The following is a 20,233-nucleotide window of genomic DNA, read 5'->3' as shown; positions in this document are numbered from 1 at the left end:
TCGTTATCAATATTGTAGAATACAAAATTTTCTACAATTATTTTTTTATTTTTCATACGGTGAACCGTTTTCGGGATAGAGGGCGGAGAGCGCGCGGTTACAGGATCATTTCAGGTCAACCGGTGCCTCCGGTCAAAAACGCGTCATATATAGTTGATGAACAAAGTCTCATGAAATCCATGAAAACCGAAGGAGGAGTATCTCGTGGTCGAAGTACGAAAAAAAGTGTTTTATGTACGCCACAAATACTATTTGTGAGGAAATGGAGAAGTTCTGTAATATCTCCTTGGAGTGTACCGAGTAACACGTAGATTCCAGAGACTCAAGATTGAAAAAAGATAATACTGACGTAAATATATTATTTGATTGGTTTAAACTCCATGATCCTTTTCCAAATACTACGCAGTTGATATCGATAGCTTCTGGAATTGTTGTAAATGAGCAAATTAACGGCCACAGGGCTTACTCTTCCAAAGAATTACTGTCAGCAAACAATTTGAAAGTAATCTTGAAGAATATCTTCAATATGAATTGAGTCCGTATCCAACAGTTCTATTTGATAATGATGGCATGAGAAAAACAACAAAATCGTCATTGTGTGACAACATGAGCCCAATTGTTTTTGTTCTCAATGAAAATAAAGTGACGTTTATTATTGATGGCGGATTTCTTCTTCATCATGTTGTATGGAGCAGAGAAGATACTTTTTCCATTATTTTTGATAAATACATGAATTATTCACAAAGGCATTACAGTTCCAAAATAATTGTTGTATTTGACGGATATTCAGACTACAGTAAGAACGTAAAAGCTATGGAGCAGCAGAGAAGAACTGCTGCACTTTCAAAAACGTATGAAGTCTGTTTCGATGTGGTGTGGTTGTGGGTGTGGTTCGCGATGCGGATGCAGGAAAGCGTGCTTGCAATGCTCTTTAACTTGTGGGCAATGTAATGGGCAAGCTTGTCTCAATGCTCTACCATATCAGAGCGACATTAACGAAGATGGAACCTTTGACCCCGAAATCATGGAAATGCTTGAGACAAATGTCGTTGAAATTACCAGTAGCCGGAAGACGACGATGAAGAGAAAGAAGATGATTATAATCTCAATTTGTAGTTTTACTACCCTTCATTCCATTTTTTTACTTTTAATAAAAATTAATGTATTGAATGATATTTTTTAATAAAAAGATTAATTCATAATTTATTTGTTTTTTTTCATCATGTAAGAAGTTATTAATTAAGTTAAAATTCAAATATAAATCCTATATTTTGATCAACAATCCTGCAATTACATGGGCAGGTAAGTATTGTTAAATAAATTAATACTGAATAAAAAGTGGATAGGTTAGGAAAAAAAATTATAAAACATAATATAATAGTTCATAAAAATTGACAAATATTTATAATCATTGATTTATCGATAGTTCATCAACTATATATGACGCGTTTTCGACCGGAGGCACCGGTTGACCTGAAGTATTCCTCTTCACTTTTGTGATCACCTATTCAAATCCATCTGAGTTAATGATTGTTTTATATTTGATTCATATAAAATAAATAAGGAACAGTTGCATAAATACGCAGTATATTTGTTAGATTTTTATATGGCACCTGTATTTTACGAAAACCTATACATTGAATTTCATTTTCTCAACAATATTATTGTAGGTATATACTTCAACAATCAATATTTAAAGAACGTTACAATACATTTTTTTCTCCGCCATTCACAAGCTCACACAACCACCCTTTTTGACCCACATGACAAATGGTTTTTGCAGTACTTAGTTCATTAGATGCACGAGAAGGAACTTTGCATGGCATGTCTAAATATATTAAATTAGTTATAGTTACACGTTCACGTTTCATTACTCGTCCCTAACAAGGGTGGTCCTTCGCACACAATCAACATTTTCAAAGATTGTTGAATAGATTTTATTTTCAATAGTACCTTCACTATGCAATGCAATATTTCCAATAAGTGTAAGTATTCACTAGGGACATAGCTAGTAGTTTAATTATAATTTAAACTAAGTAGTTACAGAATACAGTTGATGATTAAAATTCATACAGAATATAGAGACTTTATTAGATAATTTCGTTAGGAATCACATGTTAAAAGGTGAGACCTCGTTAGTCCTTAGCTCGCACAAGTGTTTACTTCTGAGGGTTGTTGTTCGTAGGGTGCGACAGCTGGTCAACGGAAAAACATGTTTTAAACAGATTTTTTCAAACAGAATGCATGCAATCAATATGACAGCACAGCAATACTCCAGCTTGATCGATCAAGTATCACATACTCTGTACGATAAAAATTAACAATAATTATGTTTTGGTTTCCAATCCAAGCTCATTTGCTTCAGAACAGCTTTGGTCAAACTATCAGCTATGTTTTATAAGCTGTTTGACGGAAAAAAACAGATCAGTCCCTTATCTTCAATATGAATACGACAAGTAATCGTCTAATTGGACTCTTCAGTGGTGTACGCTGTTTGTGAGCAGTTGCATTATCGTCATGCAAAAGCTATTAATTGTTTTTCCACAATACCGAATGTTTTCTTTTTACTCTCGAAAGAGGCGCAAAATTTTCGAAAAAATTGTATGACATGAGCCAACCGATATGCCAACATCCTCAGCAACTTCTCTAATAGTGATTCGACGATTTTCCATAACCATTTTCGTCACTTTTTCAACATTTTCATCGGTTGTTGATGTGCTGGGGCGTCCAGGGCGAGCGTCGTCATTCACATCTTTTCATCCTTCTGTGAAAACCTTATACCTCTTGTAAACATTTTTCTGACTCAAAGTACAAACACCATATGCTACTGTCAACATTTCAAGTGTTTTCGAGCTCTTAATTCTATTTTTTACACAAAATTTTATGCAATTTCTTTGATCCCTTTTTTTTCTATAGCAGAAAATCGCCGAATATTCAAAACGAGTGTACCAACATAAAAAATCGCTAATCGAATGTACGTAAACCGTAAAATTTTAACATTCGCCTTATTTTTTTAACAGTCCACTACCGGGTGATTCTCTACGGTGGCTCACCCCTATAACTTTTTATTATTGGAGATAGAGAAATGAAATTTGGGAGTTGTGTATTATAGTTCAATTTACATTTTTTGACATATTTAGGTACTTGCTTTGCCGTACTTCCGGTTTGAACAGAAATGACCCCAAATTTCGATTTTTAAATAGGACATCCTATATAATTTTACTTATTTCTATCGAGAATGACATTCTAAATACAACAATACTTCACTTGCCAATATTTGATAAACAAAATCATTTTTATTTTATAATGCCATGGATCGTGTAAATCGCTTAATTCTTGATCAAGTAACATGGGAAAACTACGACTTTGAGGCTTATGACTTCACAGTCGTTTTAAGAATTATTTCACAGTCGGAAATATGAATTTTTCCAGTTAACTTTATTTTTTCAAATGGAAAGAGGGTGGCTCGTCGGCTTTTTGTGAAAGATCATTTTCTCAAGAATAATTTGATGCCACACACTTTCACTTAATTTTCTCTATTTTTCTGAATAATTGCAAGAGAGTCACAAATTAGTCCATAAGGTTATAAATTTTCAAAATGGCCTCCTCCTTGATCACGGCAAAGTTCAACTTTTTCAATTGTTGCGCGCATCAGATTGATTAGCTGTTCCTCAGTGATGTTCTGGACTGCCATGCACCCTTACATTATGCTCTAGTTCTTCTCGAGTAGCTGATGTTGTATTTTGAACCTGATTTTCAATTGTTCTCCAGAGAAAAAATCTAGCGGAGTAAGATCTGGTGATCTAGAAATAATACATTTATGTAAAAATATGAAAACTCAAGAATGTACCTCGCAGGTCACTGAATGGGTTCAGAAGTGCCAATCCACTTTTCTGGAAAGGTGTCATTCAGATGTTCTCTTACGACTTAAGAATTGTGAGGTGGCGCTCCATCTTGTTGAAAATAGATATCATCTTGGTTAGCCAGTGGCAAATCTTCAATGAAATCATTAATTTGATTTCTAAGAAACTGTAGATATCTTTCCGCAGTCAGTTGTTCATCGGAAATTATTGGCCCCAAAAGTTTTCCTCCGTAATACCCATCCAGCAATTGAAACCAAATCGCTTTGAAAATTTCTTTCTTGCATCAGATGTAAATTTGTTTGTGACCAGTACCTTTTATTATTCCTATTGAACCTACCCAAGAGGGTGAATCGGGTTTCATCCGAATAAATAATTTTAAATGAAAAACGTATATCTTCTCTGTATTTAGTCAAAAACCAGTTGCAATAAGTCAGTCTTCGGTTATGATCATTATCGTAAAGATGTTGGTGTAGTTGGTTCTTGAATGATTGATAATTATATTTGTGAAGCCTTCTCCAAACTTATATCACACCCAAAAACAATTTGGCGAATTGACGCCGTATAATTCATTTCAACATAGGCCAACACGTCTACTTCTTTTTCTTCACTGACGATTAAGTTATTAGCATTTTCTTCTGGTTCATTTCGCATTTTTCTTTCCAGTTTTGGAAAATATGCCGAGTGAGATGACGACGATTAGGGAACTTCTGAGCATAAATTCGAGCTGCATCAGTTACATTCTTTTTTGTTTCTCCGTAAATTAGCAACATGTCAATTTTCATGTTTCTAGTATAATTTGCCATATCTAATTATAAACCACACAACAAATAAATTTTCAAAAGTGACAGCATATTCATTAACCTACTTGTTTAGGTAATCCTAGCAACAGCTTCAATTATTTGTCACGGATAACTAGAATAACAGGACTTAGCGCGTAAGTATACCGAATAGGTATTATTTATTATTAGGTATGATCGATTCTTGCAATTATTCAGAAAAATAGAGAAAATAAAGTAAATTTGTCAAAAAATGTAATTTGAACTATAATACACAACCCCCAAATTTCGTTTTTCTATCTCCAATAATAAAAAAGTTATAGGAGTGAGCCACCTTAGAGAATCACCAAGTATATTACGTAGAGACTTTTTGGGATAAATTGCTACAAGGATATAGCTTAGTTCATTCTTGATATTGTGAAAGGTTATATACCCAAATAAAACTATTTGAAAACAGTAAGAAATCTATATTTATAAATGCTAAAATCACTGACTAAACACTCATTCTTTCCTGTTTCTCCATACTGGGGAGTCCTAGGAAGCTAAAAGTTGCTATCTAGGTGCTGTTTAGTTTTTAGATGCGCAATAAAAAATAATTTTTAAATATTCCACCTGGGGAGCCCATGTGGGTATAAAAGGGACGCGTTTACATATGAAAATTATATTTATATATTTTCGGTAGCTGAAATTTTGTATGTGGGTTCGTTTCATGTTGTAGATGTTCAATAAGAAATGATTTTTGAATATTCTAACTGGGGCGCAAGACGCGGGGAAAAGACGCGTTCATAAAATAAAGTTGCCTTTCCATCACTGGTTATATTTTCGGAGGCTGAAATTTTGTATGTAGGTTCGTTTTATACTGTGAATGTGCAATAAGAAAGGATTTTTAAATACTCCAACTGGGCGTCAGCTGCGAGGAAGAAAGGTGCGTTCATAAAACAAAATTATCTTTCCATCACTGTTTCTTCATGCCCTCAAATTTCCGGTGGGTAAATTTATACTTAATATCAGCATTGCACCCGTGCGGAATCGGTGCGGCTCACTACTCGAATATACATAATAACTGATGGATCCATTTCCTAGATAGAAAACAAAACCAGATATCAAACGGCGAATTATGTTGTCCGATGTGTAATCTGCATCACTGTATCCTGTCGATGTGACATTTGAATTTCTGAGATATAATTTTTTTTTATCAGTTGTCCCTTCAACATATCTCAATAATTTTTTTACTGATTTATAATCACTTTTCATAGGGGCTCCCAAGAATTGACTAGCACCAATAGCAGCAGCTATCCTTTTATCACCAATCAATCCAATCTTTCTTTGAATATCTCAAATAGTCTATTTGATTTTCTCTTCATCTGATGAATATATATCGAGTATTGATAGCCTGTCGATTTTTAGGATTTTCACGGCTCCATCCGTCTCTCAGACAGAAACCATGTTAATCCTATAGTAGAATAGGAAATTCTAGATCTACTTACTGATTGTCTGTTTCGAAATTATTTTCAATGTAATTGTAACGAATTAAAGAATTAACTGTCTTAATATAATTTATTTTTAACAATATTTCACTATCACAACTAATTTATATATAACACTTAGTAACTAACGCTTAATTTATCTTCACAATTAGATTCCTTTCCTTAAACGAACATTGTCAACGAACGTTCCGGATTTCTCTGCGGGTTTCGGGACCCATCCACACCTTTCCCGCTGGTTCGCGATCAGACATGCGTTTGCTGACTGGGAAATCGGTTAGGGCCGGCTTCAGATTCATTACATTGCCCCCTTCTTAAAGACGTTTCGCCCCGAAATGAAAGTTCGATGGAAGTAACACTCCACCGTCTTTATGCTCGGTCGTGGAAGATGGTTACCACACACCAAAATCTGGATGCCACTGGATCGGAAGATCGTTTCCAACATGCTTCTCACAATCCTCCAGTCCAACCTGTCGAGCCCAGAGGCTAATTTCGGGATTGCCAACTCCACAAGATTCTGATCGAGCATTGTCTCCTTCAGTCTACTAAGACTTCTCCAGACATCTTCATAGGACGGTTTGTCTCGAGAATGCTCTTTGGTCACCAAGTAGAAGATGTTTCTCTGACCCTTCTTCAACTGTAGCACTCCTCCGACTTCTGGATTCTGCTCTCGTAATGTTTGAAGCTGACCGAATTTCTTGTTGAATACCACATTGGACATTTGGAGATCCTCTGCCACGCAGTGAGCTTGTGCTTAATCAACTGGAACCTTGAAAAGGTCTCGTGGCTCTTCTCGAGTTACCCCATGTACGACCTTTTGTCCGTTCGAGTATAAGGACATGAATTGCTGGAACGTCATTTCGTCTTCTACCACCAGAGGACGCGAACTTGGTCGTGATTTCCAGCATAAGGAGCCAGTCTATTAAAATAGACGACCCTAGGCTTTCCTCGAGGTGGATTATGGATTCGGTAGACGAGATCATTAATCTTATTCATGATTTTGTACGGACCTTCCCACGAGTTCCGCAACTTCGGTGATAAACCACGGCGTCGCTTAGGGTTGTACAGCCAAACTAGGTCACCAGTTTCGAATTCTCCAGCATTCGCCTTGATGTCATAGGCCTCCTTCATCCTATCGCTGGCACTCCGGATGTTCAGACGGACTCGTTCATGAATGTCGTCCATTCTCTGCCGAAGCTTGCTGACTTAGTCTTCCACCGCAGTGTCTTGTTCTGGAGGTGTCCCAAATTTTAGGTCGCAAGGAAGCCGCAGCTCTCGTCCCATTATAATACTGGCAGGGGTTTGGCCGGTTGACTCATGCACTGCCGAACGATAAGCCAGCAGGAACAGGTGGAAGTATTGGTCCCAGTCTCTTTGATGGTCAGAGACTACCTTGGACAAGTAGCGGTTTATAGTCTTATTAATTCGTTCCACCATTCCATCGGACTGTGGATGTAAGGCTGTGGTTCTGGTCTTTCGGATGTCCAACAGTTTACATATTTCTTGGGACAGGTTGGACTCAAAATTTCTGCCCTGGTCCGAATGCAGCTCCAATGGGACACCGAATCGACATATCCATTCCTTTACCAGGACTTCAGCGACTGTAAAAGCTTCCTGGTCGGGTAGGGCAGAGGCTTCTGCCCACTTGCTGAAGTAGTCCATGGCTACCAGGATGTATTTCTTCCCATGGTGGGACTCTGGGAACGGGCCGGCGATATCGATGGCGATTCTCTCGAAAGGACTACTGGCAGCGCATACAGCACACTTTCTGCACCAGTCCTTGACGTCTGCTTGACAATTAACCCAGTAAAACCGTTGTCTTACTTTCTGGAGAGACTTCGTTACTCCCAGATGTCCTCCAGTGACTCCATCATGGATTTCTTTGAGCACCTCCCGTCGTCTGCTCCTGGGTACCACTGTCTGGTGCCTTTCTTCTGCACCGTCTTCAGACTCCAACACCCGCTTCAGATCCCCGTTTTCCAAAGTAAGGGAGTTCCATTGTGCCCAGTAGGACTTGACCACTGGCGAATAACCTGCTACCTCCTGCCACGATGGTCTTCAATTACTTTTCTTCCATCCGATGACTAAACTAAGATCTGGGTCTTTCTCTTGGTCTTCCTTGATCTTATCATCCTCCCAGTTGTCGTCTAGAGCTGTAGTTCTACAAATAGCTGCTTCCTTCTCCTCTGCTCGTCAACAATGTGAGCAGTCATCGGGGCAAGGTCTCCGTGATAGGGCATCTGCGTTTTTATGGCTAGTCCCAGCTCGATGTTCTATTTCGAAGTCAAATTCTTGTAATCACTCAATCCAGCGCGCTACTTGGCCCTCGGGATTTTTGAACTGCAGAAGCCATTTGAGAGCTGCATGGTCCGTTCTCAACAGAAATCGTCTTCCATACACGTATTGGTAGAAATGCTCTATACCTTTGACTACGGCCAACAGCTCTCGCCTGGTGACACAGTAATTACGCTCTGGTTTACTGAGGGTTTTGCTGAAGTAACCAATAACTTTCTCCTGTTCATCCTGGATTTGAGAAAGGACTGCTCCAAGTCCCACGTTGCTGGCGTCCGTATCCTAAATGAACTTTCCATCAGGTAGGGGATAGCTCAAAACAGGAGCGTTGATCAAAGCTCTTTTCAACTTCTTGAATGAGTCTTGGCATTCCTCAGACCACTGGAACTGGCTCTGCCCTTCTGTGAGGCGGGTCAATGGTTTGGCGATGTTGGCAAACCCCAGCACATATCGGCTGTAGTAGGTGCATAAACCAAGGAAGCTCCGAAGCTGATGTATGTCTTTTGGAATGGGCCACTCCTTAACTGCTTTGATCTTTTGTTCGTCTACTGGAACAGATGGCATTTCTTGGGACTCAGTTTTAATCCAGAACTCCTGAGATGCATGAACACCTCCTCCAGATTTTTCAGGTGATCGTCGAACGATTTTCCGACCACGATTATATCGTCGAGATACACTAGACACGTCTTCCATGAGAGACCTTTGAGAACCGTCTCCATCAATCTCTCGAAGGTCGCTGGAGCATTACAAAGCCCGAATGGCATAACCGTGAACTGCCACAATCCTGATCCGATGGTGAAAGCTGTCTTTTCTCGATCTTCTGGGGCCAATTCAACTTGCCAATATCCACTCTTCAAATCCAAGGTCGAGAAAATTGTGGAGCTAGCTAGCGTGTCTAGAGTGTCGTCGATTCTTGGAAGAGGGTAGCTGTCTTTCTTGGTCACCTGATTTAGTTGGCGATAATCCACGCAGAACCTTGTCAAGCCGTCCTTCGTCTTCACTAACACGACTGGGGAAGACCAGAGGCTGTCAGAAGGTTCGATGACTCCTTCTTTTCCCATATCGCTGACTCCTTCTTTTCCCATATCGCTGACTATCTTGTCTGCCTCTTCTCTCTTGGCAAGAGGGAGTCTTCTAGCCGATTGCCGGATTGGTTGGGCATTCCCAGTGTCGATTCTATGCTGAACCACATTCTTTCTGCCGCCTTTTCCTTCTCCAATATCGAAGATTTTTTGGTACCTCTTGACTAACTCTCTCAATTTAGATCGGTGAGTTGATGGTATGTTTTTGGAGGAAATGTCGATTAACTTCTCCAACTCTTTAGGCAAGTTGTTGGCTTGGCTAACTGAACTGCGTACACTCCGTATGACAGAGAAAATGGACGAACAGTGCCCCAGCATTGTTCCCTTCTTCAAGGTCACGGGAAAGTAGTTGACATTCATGACCCTGACCGGCACAACTTCATCAACACGCAAGAGGGTCTTCTCCAGTGCGATTCCTCGTCCAATTTTCTCGTCATGTATCTTGGGCTCAAACATTACCACATTCCCGCTGCTCACACCACCGTCCAAGCGAGCCTCTAGTATGGTTTCAGCCCTCTCAGGTACGCACACGTCTTCGGCCAACAGGACTCTAATCATCTCTTCGCTTCTTCCATGAAGCACCAGCTCTTCTCCGCCGACACGTAAGACGCCGTCTTGAAAATTCAGCTCGAACCCTCTGGAATTCATTATGTCCATTCCAATGATTGCATCGTCCTCGATGTCCGCCACCAATGCACGATGTTTCAATTTTGTGCTGCCCAACACCAATTCAATTGGTAGTTCTCCAAGTACATTGGCTGGCTCCCCTGTTGCATTGCGTAACTTCCAGCTTGACGGTTCAATTCTTGCCGGTGTTTTGGCAAAGGTTGGCCCAAGAATGATTCTCGTCGCACCTGTATCTAGCAGCATGGTGCAAGGCTCGTTGTTGATGAGGCCGTCTACGAAAACACCTTTGTCTTGTCGTTGAAGAACGGCAACATATGCGTTTTTTACGGGGGCTTGCTGGATACAGGTCGACGATTGCCCCTTCTCATCGACCCCCCTCTAGTTTTCCTGATTTGGTGTCGATTCTTTGAAAGCTGGACATTTGCTACGCACATGTCCAATTTTCCCACAGTTCCAGCATCTTATATTTCTCCTCTCAGGCAAAACTTCTTTCATTACTTTTCTGATGGTGGCCTCAATATCTGCAGGCACTTGTCCATCTTCCTCGATAGCTCGAACTTTGCTTTGGCTCTTGCAGGATTGTTTTGCAGCCTCAAACTCCAGAGCGCTTGCCAGTGCATCCACGAGATGTTTGGGATGAGCTAGCGTCAAGGCCTGCCTCGTTTCTTGGTCGCGAAGTCCATCCAAGAATGCCTGAATTGCTAACCGCTCCATTACATTTTCGGGTGTAGCAGGATATGCCAGACGGACCAATCGAGCTATGTCGGCTTCAAACTCCTGTAGGGCTTCTCCTGATTTCTGGCAGCGGTTCTTCAGCTGTGAATGGTAAACGTGCTCTAGGTGGGCCTGTCCATACCGCAGTTCAAGATGCTTTACAAGTTGGTCATAGTCTTCCTGTTCCTGGGCCGTGAGGGTTTGCAGGATATTCGTTGCTTCTCCACGCAACGCCAATGTTAATGCTACCGCCTTTTCTTCTGCATTCCATCCATTCGCTCTGGCCGCAGATTCAAATTGCCCAAGGAGTTTTTCCGTCGAACTGGGGCGGCTTCATGGAGAGCTTTCCTGGTTCAGAACTGAGTTTGACATCTTTCAGTTCCGGAATTGAGTTTTCAGTAACCGTTTCTGTGGGGTGGGCAGAATTAACAATTTGGTTTTGCAACTTGCTAATTGTTTTTTTCATATTGCTGATTTCTGCCTTGAATTCGCCTTTGATTTCATTGCCTAACTTTTTTCCCATTTTCTTCATTTCTGCTCCGATTTCATCTTTGATCTCCCCTTTGATTTCCTCTCTGATTTTGTCTATATCTGTCTCAATGGTTCCTATCCTTTCTTCGAGTAGGCTTGCCACACTACAAAGCTCTTTCTTCAAGCCTTCTGCATTTTCTAGAAGTGTTTCCTTCAAGCTATTCGAATTCTCTAGAAATTTATCTTCCAAACTCTTCGAATTTTCCAGAAGCTTCTCCTCCAGACTTAACGAATTTTGTTGAAGTCCATCGAGTTTGCTCATTATTGAACTCCAATCACCCCCAGAAACTTCGAATAAATATGTTTCGGGATCTTCTCCTGATTCAATCAAGTTGTCCCATAGTCTCTTCTGGAGTACTGATTTTTTTCCGGAAGAATCTAGTTCTCTCTCCTCCAATTCTTGCTTCAATTCAGCAACTTTCAAGTCCACTAGGCGCACTTTCCTTGAACATATTTTATCTCTTACTGTCTATTTTACTCAAAACTGAATATGTCGACTTATTTAATGGAGTCCGAAACACTTATTTATTTTCACAAGTCTATTTTTCGCGAGAATGGTGTATCAGTTTATATTTCCGTCGTCCGGTACTGTCCGCTTCGCGAAACACAATGAATCACCAGTCTATCTGCGCGAAAGTGCGAAAGTTTCATACTCAATTTCACTGTGATACAAAAATTGTCCACCAAGCGCTCACAAATTTATTTTGAAAATCCACTTCTGATCACCAATTGTAACGAATTAAAGAATTAACTGTCTTAATCAAATTTATTTTTAACAATATTTCACTATCACAACTAATTTATATACAACACTTAGTAACTAACGCTTAATTTATCTTCACAATTAGATTCATTTCGAATTTCACTAGTTCGGACTTCCATTGTCTACTATATGAAATGATTTGAAATCCCTGAAACAAGTAAAAAAGAATAATTAAAAAAGAATAGTTGAAAATAACAATTATATTAAGCAACAATAAACCTGAAACGAAATGATAGTGAAATAACCTACAAGTAAAAATATAATAATTGAATAAATAAAAATTAAAGGAATGCAAAAATAAAATAATAAAAAAAATAAAAAAGTGTAGAGATTCCAAGTCACGTTAGTTCACGACGTTTCGATTGTTGGTATCTACAATCGTCTTCGGGTGATGACATTTCCTTAAACGCACGATTCGCTTTCTAAGTACAGACTACTCCTCGGGACGAAGAGCGACCTTTTTATATCGTCAACGAACGTTCCGGATTTCTCTGCGGATTTCGGGGCCCATCCACACCTTTCCCGCTGGTTCGCGATCAGACATGCGTTTGCTGACTGGGAAATCGGTCAGGGCCGGCTTCAGATTCATTACATAATGAATAGTTTAGTTCATGCAGCGAAGGGCTACTAATGGAAAACCCGTTGAGTCCTTTGTTATGAATTGAAAATAAAATTCATAAAAATCAGATGATCAAGTTTTTTATACTGATGGTATATATACGTAGATGATATCTTAGTATATATTACTTATACAAGTAGGCAGTTAGTTGGCAAGTTTGTCAATTCCATTCCTCCATCAATTGAATTCACCACCGAAATGGAGGTGAATAATTCAATAAGTTTACTAGAAGTAACTATCACTAAAATCTATAATAAACATTTTGCAATATCTCTCATTTGCAATTTTCCACGAACCATATTATACGAACATTGTCACACATAATTCGTCGACACATCCCTATCAACATAAAGTAGCAGCTTTGAAAGGTATGATTTACAGATTATTGAGTATTCCACTGTCCACCATTCTTTTCAAAAAACTACGGGAACAAGCATTTTACCAGGTGTATTCCACTTCAATAAACAGTAATACGCATCATAGGGCATTCACATACTTTGGTGAACTCACCATTAACATCGTCCGTTTTTAAAAAGAATAGCCGGGCAAATATCTAATGATTTAGGCAAACTTATCAACACATAACGATAAACACAAATCTTCAGTGTCGGATAGATCAGAAGTATATAAGTTGACTTGTGGCATGAGTTCAATCACGACTATGAATCGTGGTGTATTTCATCAGTTCAGACATCCATTGTCTAATATAATATCACTTGATTTGAAATCCCTGAAAGAATCTGTAAAAAAATACAATGTTATTAAACCAAAAATTGAAATAAAGAAATAACATACAAGCAACAACCAAAAAAATAAGAAATTGACATATTAATACAAGCTAAAAAAATAAAAATATTATTAAACAATCAAACCACAAGTTACGTCACATTTCGATTGTTAGTATCAACGTCACCCGAAGACGATTGTGGATACTAACAATCGAAACGTCGTGACGTAACTGGGTTTGGAATCTTTTAATTTTTTCATTTTTTGTTTAATAATATTTTTTTATTTTTTAGCTTGTATTAATATTTAAATTTGTTATTTGTTTGTTGTTGCTTGTAACTTATGTCTTTGTAATTTCAGTTTTTTGTTCAATAACATTGTTATTTTTTGGTTGATCGTTTTAATTTTTTTACAGATTCTTTCAGGGATTTCAAATCAATTTATATTATATTAGACAATAGAAGTCCAAACTGATGAAATACACCACGACTATGAAGTTTCACATATGAATAAAAAAGATTTGAAACCCAATCTTTTGTAGTGATTAGGCATTAATAGATTTAAGAATTCTGATAATTTACTGAATGATCAGGTAGAATTGAATTCTTCTCCTTTTCTGAATCTGTTTTCTAATGTGGATCTTGATAGTCAGTTTATTACATGTCCATTTGATGAGTTGGTGAAATATTCTTTTGATGTTCAAATTTTCAATATGTTAAATAAAAATATCACATCTATCTCGCAGTTCCCATGAATATATGAAATTTCATATATTTTTGTTTTATCATCACCCAGCTAATTGAATTGTGTGTGTGGCACTGTTGGTGGAAGGGAATTCACAGTATATCGCAAGTCCTCTCTTTCCCCATAATATATGTCATAGATATTGGTTTGCTGGGTACATTTTTTTACGTCCATGATCTCAACCGATTATAGATCATTTTGATTTTCTACATCTTTATCATCTATATTCAACTTTATTTTCATGAGTATACTCTATTCTGTATCCCTTAATAGTATCTCAGTGATCAACAAATAGAACTTTTTTGATTTCAGGATCTAATTTTTGACGATTCTGTTTTGGTATGTGAGTGAATACCTCCGAACAAAAAACTCTCGCAAGTGTGCTGTCTGGTTTTTCACGGAGCCATACTTCATAGGGTGGTTTGTCTTGAACAGAGCTTCCTCCACTCCTGATTGAGACAGCCTGATTCAGCCGTATTCACAACTTCAGCCCATAAACGCAAGCTTAAACTTTTTGAGTGAATTATTGTTTATGCTGCTTCAATTATTATTATTTATTCTCGATCGGCAGACCCATTCTGCTCAGGTGTATAAAGAATAGTTTTTTGATGCTGTATTCCATAGTCTTCTATGATTTTTCAGACTTTTTATTGATGTACTTGTTTATACTGAGATTATATACTATAATACTATATTGACGCTGATATACAAACATTATTACTTGAAATTTTTAAACCACAATGAAAATACTCAATGATATATCTTTATCTTTATCATCTCTTTATTAGCTGGTTAACGGAAAAACAGATTTTTCAACAGAGATTTTGCGGAAAAACTCTTTTTTTTAGAAAAGGGGATTGGTTGGGCAACAGGATCAATTTTTTCTTGAAAAAACAATTATATTCTTGTCGACGATTCCAATTTAATTAAATTCTTCTTCAGGGCTGTTTGCAATGTTTTTTTTTTATTTTTATTTTTCAAATACGTATCTAATATGTCTGATGATTTTTGAAATAGTATTATCACCAACACGAAAAAACTACTTTTCGAGCCCTGAAGAAGAATTTAATTAAATTCGAAACGTCGGCAAGAATATAATTGTTTTTTTAAGAAAAAATTGATCCTGTTGCCCAGCCAACCCCCTTTTTCAGAAAAAGTATTGGATCACTAAACTAGTTATTTCCTGGGCCCAGAAGTTACGCAGGTAGCTGTAGCTGCTTCCGTTCTTGGTCTCCTAATTGAAACCACCTGTTGTTGACTACGTGCGTATGTTATGTTTCCTGCTTTCGGCAAACAAGTATTGCCCATCTCTGCAGTTTGCTACACCACGCTGATGAGGCCAATAGTCAGAAACACGTGTCCACGGTTTGCCAATAATTTTTCTTGAGTGCTGTTCCCACTAATCCTTTCTTTTCCTACTGGCGATTTTAGTTGAGTGTTCGGAAGTCGACCGACCCTACTAGATCCGCTCCCTATTAGGTAAAATGATGTTTGGTACGTGTTCGCAAGTAGACTGTCCTTACACGATTTACTTTCTACTATATAGGTATTGTTGTTGATTTTTACCAGAGTTCTTCTTCTTGATTGACCTCTTCTCCCCTTGAAGGTTTGAAATGTTGAATCTAAGGTTCTCACGGGCAGGAATATGCTGAAATGATTTTTCGGGTTTTGATCCGTGTTCTGTGATATTATCCTCACTGGGATTGATCTCACGACGTTTCGACAAAATCTCATTTGTCATCTACTGGCGATTTTTGTTAAGTGTTCGAAGTCGACCGACCTTACTCGATCCGCTCCCCATATAGGTAAAATGACGTCTTCGGAAGTAGACTGTCCTTATTCGATCTGCTTTCTACTAAGTATATAGGTATTGTTGTTGATTTTTACCTGTGTTCTTCTTATTGATACACCTCTTCCTCTTCTCGAATGACCCATAAATATTCATCTCTCGGAGGAACTAGTCCAGTCATCACCCGAAGACGATTGTAGATACTTACAATCGAAACGTCGTGAAGAAACTTGGCTTGGAATCTCTTAACTTTTTATTTTTATTTTGAATTTTTGTTCTATTTTTACTTGTATTTTATTTCACTGTTATTTCATTTCAGTTTTTTTTGCTTGATATAATTGTTACTTTCAGCTATTCTCTTTTAATTCTTTTTTTTTAGTATCACTTCTTTCAGGGATTTCAAATAATTTTATATAATATCAGTCCGAACTAACGAAATTCAAACATTGAGTTGTTCTTCATTATACTTCATTGGATTATGTCGTTTCTTGAAAAGATTGTCCACAGACCCAGTTTCTTTGAATATTTTTAATATCCTTCCCACGGTACTAAAGTGAATATTTCTTCCTGGATGCCGGTGATTGAAAATACAAGCAACATCTCTCGATATGGCACATTCTCGCCACATAAAAGAACGATTTCCGCTTTGTCGTGTGTGGATAACATTGTATATAAAACTTATTTGTTAATTATAAAAGTACGAGCATATGTACACAAAACAACTCGATTCATTAAACGCAATAATTTGACAAAACTAAAAATTTGTTTCAAAAGCCTACTAAGGGAAAATTTTATTTCGATTAGATCACTACCTACTATGTTCTTGTTGCATTAGTCTTGTAATATTTAAAATCACGAAATTTTATATCATGTTTCGTACAAATCGCTAGAAAGAAAGTCTATTGAATAGTTATGAAACTGTAGGTGAATGTTTAGTTTACAGAAAAGTATGATATTTCGGGTTAGTTTGTAACTGAATTATCGGTCAGAAACATAATCAAACTGGATACTAAAAAAAAGGATGCGAGTGTAATGAGAATGAAAACAAATACTTTTTTTCGATTACTGACATTTTAACGTCCATACATTGAAAATTCGAATCAGTTTAACAATGAAATGAAAAAACTAGATAAACTTTGCAACAACAAACATCAATTTCTGGAGGTGTATTTATTTTTTTGGTAACAGGCCAATGCGGTTATTTTCTGGGCAAGATATGACATTGAAGTCTTTTATTCATCAAAATTATGAACTTTGAATCATGTTTCGTTCCAATCGATAGAGCGAAAGATTCAAAAAATTAAAAATATTTGAAAAAAGCGAAAGTGACACTAGAAAGTTCAAATTTTGAGCAAGGGTACAAAGTTGGAAACCGAGCAACTTTTTTCATTGGCATTTCTTGAAATTCACAGAAAAAATGATTTTTGGCGATTTTTGAAAAAAAAGTCAAATTTGACAGATTTATTTTACCACATGACAAAGGGAAGGAGGCTGTTTTTTACTTCATTTATCAAGTTTTATAGATATTTCAAATGTATTTTGAATCTATATATATACATATATATATATATATATATATATATATATAGAGAGAGAGAGAGAGAGAGAGAGAGAGAGAGAGAGATATATAAAAATGGATGTTTGTTGGTTGGTTGGTAAGTGATAAACTTCTACATCGCTCGACCGATCGTGATGAAACTTGACATGTATAAGTAATTTTTTATAGAAAAGGTTTTTAGGCTATCAATTTTTTTGTAATTCGATGGCGCTGTAGAACAATTTTTTGAAAGCACTGTTTTATAACGCTGCGCACGTCTAAGTTCGTTGATTCTGGTTCTGTCAAAACATTGGAACAGCAGCGATACAGCAACATAGAAGGTGATTGACAATATTTCATGATAAATTTCACTAGTTAGTACTTCCATTGTCTATTATATAAAATGATTTGAAATCCCTGAAACAACTAAAAAAGAATAATTAAAAATGAATAGCTGAAAATAACAATTATATTAAGCAAAATAAACCTGAAATGAAATAATAGTGAAATAAACTACAAGTTAAAATATAACAATTGAAAAAATAAAAACAAAATAAAAATAAAGGAATGAAAATAGAAAATAAAAAGTGTAGAGATTCCAAGTCACGTTAGTTCACGACGTTTCGATTGTTAGTATCTACAATCGTCTTCGGGTGATGACTGGACTGATTCCTCCGAGAGATGACTATTTATAGGTCGTTCAAATACTTTCACTTATCCCTGCTTTCCATTTTCCGCTTCACTGGTTCCGTAGGAGATGACCGTTTTGGCGGGAGTTGGCCATTTTTCGCTCGATGATGGGTTTCCATATGTTGCGTATTTCTACGCTGGCCTGGCTGAATACGTTGTTGGACAACATGTATGCGGCTTCCTTGAATTTTCTCCTAAACCAATGTTCCTCTCTGTGCAAGATCTCAGCTTTGGACCACTCGATGTTGTGTTGATGGGTCCAAACATGGTCTGCTATTCTTGATTTGCTGGTTTCCCCTCGCTGTGTGTGCTTCTTGTGCTCGGCAATGCGAACATTCAATGGCCTCTCAGTTTCACCAATATAGGATTTTCCGCATTCACAAGGTATCCGGTAAATGCAATTCTTGGAATCGCAGTCCGCGTTTGGTGGCCTGGTTTTCGTGAGGCTGCTACGGATAGTGTTACCGGATCTGAAACAGGTTCTGATGTTGTACTTGGAACCAATTCTTCTTATCCTCTCCGATAATCCTCTGATGTAGGAAAGTGCAAGCACTGGTTGTGATGGCTTCTCTTCCTTGCGAGGCTCCTGCTGTCTTTTAGCCAAAGTCTTTTCTACCATCGCTTTGGAGTAGCCATTCCGTTGAAGATCATTTTTGATGATGTCTAGTTCCTTCTCGAGACCTTCCTTCGTATTACAGAGCCCAAAAGCACGATCTACAAGAGTCTTGATGATTCCTCTTTTAGTCGATTGATGGTGGTTGGATGCGTGGTTCAGATACTGTCCCGTATGAGTGGGTTTTCGGTATACAGATGTTTCCCACTTAGTGTCGGTCCTCTTCACCAAAACGTCTAAGAATGGCAATTCGTTGTGGATTTCCTTCTCCATTGTGAAAGTGATGGAAGGTCTCACGCTGTTGATGTGTTTCAGGAAGGCGTCTAGTTCAGTATTCCCATGGTTCCATATTATGAAAGTGTCGTCAACATATCTCAACCAGATTCAACATCAAAACCTGTTTTAGATCCGGTAACACTATCCGTAGCAGCCTCACGAAAACCAGGCCACCAAACACGGACTGCGATTCCAAGAATTGCATTTACCGGATACCTTGTGAATGCGGAAAATCCTATATTGGTGAAACTAAGAGGCCATTGAATGTTCGCATTGCCGAGCACAAGAAGCACACACAGCGAGGGGAAACCAGCAAATCAAGAATAGCAGATCATGTTTGGACCCATCAACACAACATCGAGTGGTCCCAAGCTGAGATCTTGCACAGAGAGGAACATTGGTTTAGGAGAAAATTCAAGGAAGCCGCATACATGTTGTCCAACAACGTATTCAGCCAGGCCAGCGTAGAAATACGCAACATATGGAAACCCATCATCGAGCGAAAAATGGCCAACTCCCGCCAAAACGGTCATCTCCCACGGAACCAGTGAAGCGGAAAATGGAAAGCAGGGATAAGTGAAAGTATTTGAACGACCTATAAATAGTCATCTCTCGGAGGAATCAGTCCAGTCATCACCCGAAGACGATTGTAGATACTATCAATCGAAACGTCGTGAACTAACGTGACTTGGAATCTCTACACTTTTTATTTTTTTCTTTTTTCATTCCTTTATTTTTATTTTGTTGGTTTATTTTGCTTAATATAATTGTTATTTTCAGCTATTCATTTTTAATTATTCTTTTTTAGTTGTTCCAGGGATTTCAAATCATTTTATATAGTAGACAATGAAAGTCCGAACTAGTGAAATTCATAGTACTAGTATATTATAAAATATCATCAGTAGATAATATTTGAATAAAAATGTTGGGTTCTACTTAAGCAAATGAAACACCTTAAGCAAGAAGAACTACTTCTGATTTTCTTTCATGCATGCTGAATTTTTAGGAGTACTTCGAACACATCAAAGTGGCTTGGGCTGATGTAGGAGTGCAGAAAGCGTTCAGAAGATCTAATGAATACCAGCTTATTGATAGTGCAGAACAGTG

At 37.8% G+C, this 20,233-nt stretch overlaps 1 protein-coding gene and 1 long non-coding RNA gene across 2 annotated transcripts in view; both read left to right on the top strand.

Annotated features, from left to right (window-relative positions):
- Galphaf (G protein alpha subunit f) overlaps positions 1–20,233 on the top strand; it is a 60,413-nt gene that overhangs the window by 7,900 nt on the left and 32,280 nt on the right. Inside the window, exon 3 of the mRNA XM_023162427.2 lies at positions 20,133–20,230. Coding sequence (XP_023018195.2) covers positions 20,133–20,230 — 98 coding nt within the window. The remainder of the gene's footprint in view (positions 1–20,132; positions 20,231–20,233) is intronic.
- LOC141487343 (uncharacterized) lies at positions 2,502–14,913 on the top strand. Its single transcript, XR_012468343.1, has 2 exons — positions 2,502–4,797; positions 14,534–14,913. It is a non-coding gene; the product is annotated as an uncharacterized lncRNA (long non-coding RNA).

The sequence above is a fragment of the Leptinotarsa decemlineata genome, unplaced genomic scaffold (assembly GCF_025532065.1).
Source record: "Leptinotarsa decemlineata unplaced genomic scaffold, Ldec_3_MD MMD2_tig00078422_RagTag_RagTag, whole genome shotgun sequence".
Classification (NCBI taxonomy): Eukaryota; Metazoa; Arthropoda; class Insecta; order Coleoptera; family Chrysomelidae; genus Leptinotarsa; species Leptinotarsa decemlineata.
The sequence above is the reverse complement of the archived record's forward strand: the minus strand, read 5'-3'. Positions and strand labels throughout refer to the sequence as shown.